This window comes from Cynara cardunculus, assembly GCF_001531365.2.
Source record: "Cynara cardunculus var. scolymus isolate 2C chromosome LG 6, CcrdV1, whole genome shotgun sequence".
In the NCBI taxonomy this organism is placed as follows: domain Eukaryota; kingdom Viridiplantae; phylum Streptophyta; class Magnoliopsida; order Asterales; family Asteraceae; genus Cynara; species Cynara cardunculus.
Window position 1 is genome coordinate 2,607,449 of NC_037533.1, and position 7,714 is coordinate 2,615,162.

Genomic DNA, 7,714 nt, shown 5'->3' on the forward strand with positions numbered 1-7,714 from the left:
CCCCCCCCCTTCTACAAACTGTTTAGTATTCTTGTAGACCCTTTTGGGACCAACAAATATATGATACATTAAAAATGGTTTTTAAGAGTTTTATCCAAGTACTTTATAATATAATGTAGAGGGTAATCGTGCAATGCAATGAGTTACATCTCGATTTTAAGGTTTCTTTATATTATTTGTCTCTGTCAATATAATACGGTTTTATATGATTTTGAGAAAACGATGATGTTTTATTTTTGAATTAAATATAAATTTGAAGAAATCATAAAAATATGAAAAAATATATTGATATTAATATCAAATTGACTATTTAAAAGTTCTATTTTTTGTATAATTTCTTTAATTCAATTTTTTATTAAAATTTCAATTTAGGTTTAATAACGAAACAATTTGTTTTTAGTTTAATTAGCAATTTAATAAGTTGTTTTTTTAGTGTTTGGCAAATTTTGGTTACACATTTCAAATGACCAAAAAGGATCTTGATCGTACCTGTTATTTTGCTTATACAGAGGGTCACTTTAGGGGAAAAAAAGCCCAAAATTTGAAAAGTCAAATCTAGATCAATTGTCCCTGTGATTTCAAGATCGTCCCGATGATTAAAGATCTTGATCCTCCCTGTGATTCCACCAGTGAAGAAGATGGACAAGTGTATGAGGGACGAGGGACCGGTGTGTATTATGATGAAACCATGGGAAGTGATGAAGGTAAAAGGGACGGTGGAGTAAGGAGGAGGGAGACAACGGAGAAAGAAGGGGAAGAGCTTTACCAGAGGATAGGATTGTCACCATGGATGGGGAGCCGATGTGGCTGGAGAATGGAATGGAGCTTTACCAGAGAATACGATTGTTACCGTAGGAGAGAAGGTTTATTAAGGTTAAAAAGGTAATTTAGTTTTCAAATCTAATAAGTTGTTTCTGATAAGTTAGAAGAGAGTAACTTATTAAAAACTCCTTATTACTAGTTTAACACCGATATAAGCATTCTCTTTTTCCCCTTCCAAGCACTAAAAAATGCTTATTACTGGTACTACACCGATATCCTTAATTAGTTGTACCCCTTAAAAATTTACAAAATAACCGATGTAACTCCAAGGTAAACAATTTGAAGGGCTCAAATTTAATATCAAGCCTCATTTAGGGGTCGTTTACCTAAATGCTTACCGATAGGATTTAACATTATAATTTATTTTGATACGTAAGATTTTAGTACATCAAACCATATCGAATGCAACAAGTTACTGAGTCGTCGTCCTTATTTACCGGGTAAGACTCTTTATCTTTTTCATTGCTCTTACCCGATAAGATTCTTGGCCCTTTTCATGTTCATCCGATAAAGAAATTTATCCAGTAAGCAATTATCAAGTAAGTGTTTAGTAAACATCCCTTTAAACTGCTAAAATTTAAATGACTGTTTTTTAATTCATCGTAGTCAATATTATATATATTCTACACATTAAAATATCATAACCCATTCAACCTACACGTGCCAAATAACGTCCTTAAATATCATATCAGATTTCACAAAGTATCAAAAGCAAAGTTGGTCTTCATACGTGCATAGGTTTTCCTATATATAACAAAGCTTTTCCCTACTCCATAAGAAGACATAACTTCGGAGAAGAAAGCAAACCCTCAAACATATTCAACCATAACCATCATGAGCTCACTGAAAATTGTAAAGGCTTATGAGGGTTATAAACCCTACATAGCAATGCTTCTAGTTCAAGTAATATATGCAGGCATGGCTCTGCTGTCCAAAGCATCCATTTCTTCAGGAATGAATCCTTCCATTTTCGTCGTCTATCGTCAAGCCTTCGCGACTCTATCGTTAGCCCCACTCGCATACTTCTTCGAAAGGTCCAATGTTTTGTTCATCTTTTCAGTTCTGACAAGTAATTGTGATCCAAACCCTAAGTTTTTCTAGGCCCCTCTGGTAAATTGTGCAGGAAGAATGTACCTCAGCTATCCTACACCTTGATGTGGAAGATTTTCTTCAGTTCTTTGATTGGGTATCAAAACTTTGTCTAATCTTTCAATAATTTGCCTACCATGATTTGAATTTTGTATGCTCAAATGTTTACTAAAACTTCTTCAGGATTACGATTTGTTTGAATATGTACTATCACGCACTCAATCATACGTCTGCAACGTTTGCTGCGGCCACGACTAACCTGGTTCCGGCTATTACCTTTGTGATAGCTCTTATTCTAAGGTGTGTATATATATGGTCAAGTTTCATTAGCAGGGACAACCCTACATAGGCTCAACATCTCACTACAAGAAAACTGGGTTTACAGGACGCTAAAAATTTATAAGGGTCCCTTTCATAAGACTAAATGATAAAAACGTCTTATCTAAAAGTGTTGTAATAAGTTTATATGACGTTTTTAGACGTGTTAACAAGTTTTTAGAGCAACTTTAAAATGAAACATCCCATTAACTATTATAAAACACTTTCTCATATAGTGTCCTATAAAATGGTTAATATGACGATTTGAACTAAAAATATGATAAAAAAAACTTGTTAAGATGCCTAAAAATGTCCTATAAACTTATTACAACTCTTTTAGATAAGACATTTTATCTTTTGGTTCTATAAATTTAAGATCTATGTGAAGCGATATATATATATCACAACATGTAGGTATTATTCGCATCCTACAAACCCGATCTGTTGTAGTGTTTTATGAAACTTAATCCATATATAGATGACCCCTATATACTGTTTGAAATGAAAATTTGCAGGATTGAGAGAATGTACATAAAAGAATTGCATGGTTGGGTAAAGTTAATTGGAGCTATAGCTTCTCTTTCTGGGGCACTTGTGTTTGCTTTTGTTAAAGGACCAACTTTGAACTTCATGGCTTGGTGCACATCAGGGGAGGGTGGTGAAATCGCTTCAACGATGAATCAGTTTAGTTCGAAATCGGAGTTTGTTAAAGGCCCCCTTACGATTCTTTGCGCAAACATTCTTTGGTCGTGTTGGAGCATTATGCAGGTTAACTAACAATTAGTTGTTCATAATCACCTTTGTTAACACTACAACAAATTTAGGTTTATAAAACTTCAAACTATCTAAGTGTTCTAATATAAGACTTCAATTTATCAGACCAAACAAAAAACGTCGTGTCTAAAGGTGTTACAATAGGTTTATAGGACGATTTTGAGCATCTTGACAAGTTTTTTAGGACTTTAAAACAAAGTGTCAAATCAGTTATTCTATACGATCCCATTTGAAAAAATGCCTGATAAAACATGGGTTTATAGGATCTTCTCAAAATTGTTATATAAAATAACTAATACGATACTTTATTCCAAAAACATCTTAAAAAACTAGTTGAAACACCCAAAAACATCCTATTAACCTGTTGCTAGACTTTTAGTTATAACATTTTATAGTTTGGTCGTATAAACTTAAATCCTATGAAGTATTCTATTAAGACGCTTAGATATTTTGCTGTAATGTAATTTGAACTTTCGATTTAATGTCTTATCATTGTCTTTGGTTTTTGCAGGCACCAATTATGAAGGAATTCCCAGCAAAGTTATCACTAATTACTTTTCAATGTTTCTTTAGCTTGATACAAGCAATAGTTGGGGCAATAGCCATGGAAAGAAACCTACCTTCATGGAAACTTGGATGGGATGTTAACCTGCTTTCAGTGGCTTATTGTGTAAGCATTATTCTTTTCATCTAATATATAATATCTTCATTTGATTTCTTTAGGATTCAAATATTCAGCACTCTTTTCAGTAGTATAATATAAGACTTAGTTTATAGGACCAAACAAAAGGTGTCAAATTAAACTGTTCGGCGTTTTAACAAGTTTATTAGACGATCTAAAAGTACAATGTCATACTAACTAAATTAGGATAGGCCACCAATGAATAGGTGATTTAATTCTAAGAGGGTACGTTGTTCCGTACACCTGATTTAATTCTAAGAGAGTTCGTTGTTTCATACACCTAATCTAATTCTAAGAGGGTACGTTGTTCCGTACACCTGTTAGGTGTACGGAACATGTTGTGGATTCTATGTAAATGTTGTTCCTCACTTTACTTTCTATATCTAAATTGATTACACATACAGGAATTGATCATAATTAAATCAAAAGGTTTCCCACTTGATTTATGACACCAGATCCACAACCCACAATTTTAGGCTTTTGGGGTCTAATTAACAAAAGCCATCTAAAGGGGGCCAAACACAAAAGTGGTGAGCATGCATGCAGACTGACACCACTTTATTCGTCTCAAATTTAAAGTATTTACATGCTTTTTTAGATCGTTTCCACTTACCATTACATTTTAGGGCTCATTAGGAATAGGGGTTGATTGGCTGTTTCATTAAGCTAGTATGCATAAAATTATACATGTGTATTAATTTGTTTTTGTGAGTGTTTTTCATAAATGGAAGGAACACTTTTCTTAACTAGGAGAACAAATTTGGAAAAAACTTGACTTTCTACATAAAGCTTCTACTAAAAACATGATGAATAAACCAGTTTCGTTATCATTAAGTAAATACCAAAGAGTTATATGTAGCTTAATGAATAAGCTGTTTAATTTTATGTTGGTGTGAAAATGGCAGGGAGTAATTGTGACAGCATTCACATATTGGTTGCAACTGTGGGCAATAGAGAAGAGAGGTCCTGTCTTCACCGCCATGTTCACTCCTTTGGCGCTCATCATCACTGCCGTCGTATCAATGTTCTTGTGGAAGGAAACCCTTTACTTTGGAAGGTCTGTCTTTGACATTTTTTGAAGATCCACATAAACCCTTTAAGTTTTCTTATAGAAACCCTAATATTGGATTTGGAGAAGAGAAACATATATATGAGCAAAATCACTCGCTACAATAAAATTGGGTTTATAGGACACCCCCAATCTTTAAGCGTCTCAATAGACCTATTTCTAAGACTTAATATATAAGACCAAAATATAAAGTGTCATATCTAAAGGTGTTGTAATAAGTTTATATGACGTTTTTGGAAGTATTACAAGTTTTTTATGACATTTTTAATACAAAGTGTCGCATTAGCAACTTTATAGGACACTTTTGAGAAAGTGTCCTGTAAACTCAATTTTTTATAGGAGATTTGTTTTTATAGGACAGTTTTTCGAATAGTGTTTTATAAAGTTACTAATGAGACGCTTTATATTAAATGTGTCCTAAAAAACTTATTACGACATCAAAAAAATGTCATATAAACTTATTACACCACCTTTAGATATGACGTTTTATTTTTTTGGTCCTTTAAATTAAGTCTTATAAAGAGGTATATTAGGACGCTTAGAAATTAAGAGTGTCCAATAAACCCGACTTTCTTGTAGTGACTATATAAGATTGTCTAACAACAAAAAGTGCTTCAAGAACCTAATGTATTTATTTTAAACCCTAAACTTTTTGAAACCCTAATAAACTTGGTTTTCAGCCGATGTCGCATGCGGTGTATATATATACCGTAAAAATGTAAGAAATGAAGGCTAGGATAAGGTTTATATATGAATTATTGAAAAATATATATATATATTTGTAGATGCATATGTGAACTCATATGAATAATATATAACTTCGGTTTACATATTCATTTTCAAATAGATTTTTTTAATGATTTACATATGAAACTTTCTTTAAACTTCCTTTGTTACATTTTTACGATATTTAGTCTTCTTATTTATACAGAGAGAGAGAGAGAGAGACAAAGAGAGTGTGTGTGTCAGATTTAGCGAAAACGGTAAATAAATGAAATACTAGAAAACACTTTATAAACCGTTTGTTTAAATAATGCAATGTATGTGATTAGATGGACACTTACAATAATGTTTTTAAATTAAAGAACCTCACCCTCTCTCTTATTTTTTATTCTAAAAAGGATGAAAAATAAAAAAAATGGAACAAAATAAATTATACCAAAAAAATATTACATTTTTCTCGTTAATTTAATACTCATATCAATATATTTTTGCATCCGTTTTGTGGTTTTTAAAGTTTCCATTTATTTAGCGTTTTTCCATGAATCTAGCCCTATACGCCCGGGGAGGGGGGTTGCGAAATTGACTTCTGTTATGAGTTAGAGGACAAACATGAGTGCATCACGTGTTCCGTACTATCACACGATATTTATCATATATAAAGTTATCATGAATGATGTAAAAAATTCACATTCATTGTTGACGATGAATGAAGACATGTGTCATGTTCTCGTTCGTCCCTAGTTTGCAACTGAAATCAGGTTTACATCAGAATTTTCTATATATATATATATAGGGGTTGTTTCAACTTAAAAAACTAAATATCATAAGAAAGTAAGAAAATAAGTTTAAGTGGATGTTCATATCTAAAATCATTGAAAAAATCTTAAAACGTCTATTTGAATACGCTATTCACATATGCATCTTCAAATATTTTCTTTTAAGATTCACATATGAAGCTTCTTTTATTCTTCTCTTCTTACCTTCTCACAATATTTGACCTTTTTATTTAAACATAGGGTAAGGTTCAAGAGAAACAGCAAAAAAATGAAAACCATGTGAAAGACACACGTAACCATTCATCTAGACACTATACACATATTCATACAAATAATGTGTAAGCAATTTGTCAGCTATTCACATGCGCATAAAAATCAAGAAAAAAAATTCAATTACTTATATACACATACATACTATCCAGATGAATGGTTACAAGAATATTACTCAGTTTTTCATTTTTTAAGGGTTTTCCTACCGTAGATATTTCATACAACTCCACAAGAGAATGGGGCAAAAATTTGAAGTGTTCCATATACAGGGCATGACCCTAGCTAAACCCTAAAAGAAGCAATATTATCATACCAAAATCAAACACTAACAAAGTGTGTACTTAATGCAGTGTTTGTGGGGCTGTGTTACTAGCAGGAGGGTTGTATTGTGTTCTCTGGGGAAAGAGCAGAGAAGTTGAAAGTAAAATCAGTGAAGTAAAACCTGAAGAGGAAACCACGTTGGAATCCATTAAAACACAGGATCAGTGAGCTCTTGTCAATTCAGATCCATCAAGTGTCGGCCAGATTCTGTTGTAGAAATGATGGTAGCCATCATCATCATCATCATCATCATCGAATACACAAGGCACCCAGTTAAGAAATGTGGTAGCCCACACCAAGCACTTGTACCATAATCATTAACCACAACCATTTTTTTTATGTTTAGATATCAGTTTTGTATCTATTTTTATAACTAATAAAAGGGTTTTGGTTTCATTATGCTTTTGTATCTTGAATGGGATTCCTGTTTCGTTTGTTCTTTAATCCTCTTCCACGATGTTTTTAAAAATAGTAATATAAAATAAATTTTGTAATATAATATTAAAAAATCATAGTATGGACTCCATTTTTGTCAATATAGGTTTAATTACGAATTTTGTCCCTATAGCTATTCAAAAGTTTGGATTGAGTACTTCCAAATGAAATAATTGTATGTATAGTAATCATGTTTTCACTTTTGTTACTTCATTAAGTGGTTCTCCATTGATAAAGTAAAGGGTAATATAGTATTTTTTTTGAATCTTTTGTTCTATTTTTTTAAAATTTAATTACTATATTTAATATCTCACTCTCTCTCTCACGCTCTCTCTCACTCTCTCTCTCTCTCTCTCACACACATATATATATATATATATATATATATATATATATATATATAGAGAGAGAGAGAGGTGGGTTATTATACAACCT

At 32.1% G+C, this 7,714-nt stretch overlaps 1 protein-coding gene across 1 annotated transcript; it reads left to right on the top strand.

Moving 5' to 3' along the window:
- The first annotated feature begins 1,613 nt into the window (after positions 1-1,613).
- Positions 1,614-7,208, top strand: LOC112514656 (WAT1-related protein At1g43650). The gene is made up of 7 exons (XM_025121242.1): positions 1,614-1,856; positions 1,946-2,008; positions 2,095-2,211; positions 2,745-2,997; positions 3,515-3,673; positions 4,591-4,742; positions 6,874-7,208. The coding sequence occupies exons 1-7, from the start codon at positions 1,657-1,659 to the stop codon at positions 7,010-7,012; spliced, it is 1,083 nt and encodes a 360-aa protein (XP_024977010.1). The 5' UTR covers positions 1,614-1,656; the 3' UTR covers positions 7,013-7,208.
- The last annotated feature ends 506 nt before the right edge of the window (positions 7,209-7,714 follow it).

Coding starts and splice junctions, on each gene's coding strand:
- LOC112514656 (XM_025121242.1), top strand. CDS start 1,657: ATGAGCTCACTGAAAATTGTAAAGGCTTATGAGGGTTATAAACCCTAC. Junction 2,212..2,744: donor GTGATAGCTCTTATTCTAAG/GTGTGTATATAT, acceptor GAAAATTTGCAG/GATTGAGAGAATGTACATAA. Junction 3,674..4,590: donor TGCTTTCAGTGGCTTATTGT/GTAAGCATTATT, acceptor TGAAAATGGCAG/GGAGTAATTGTGACAGCATT.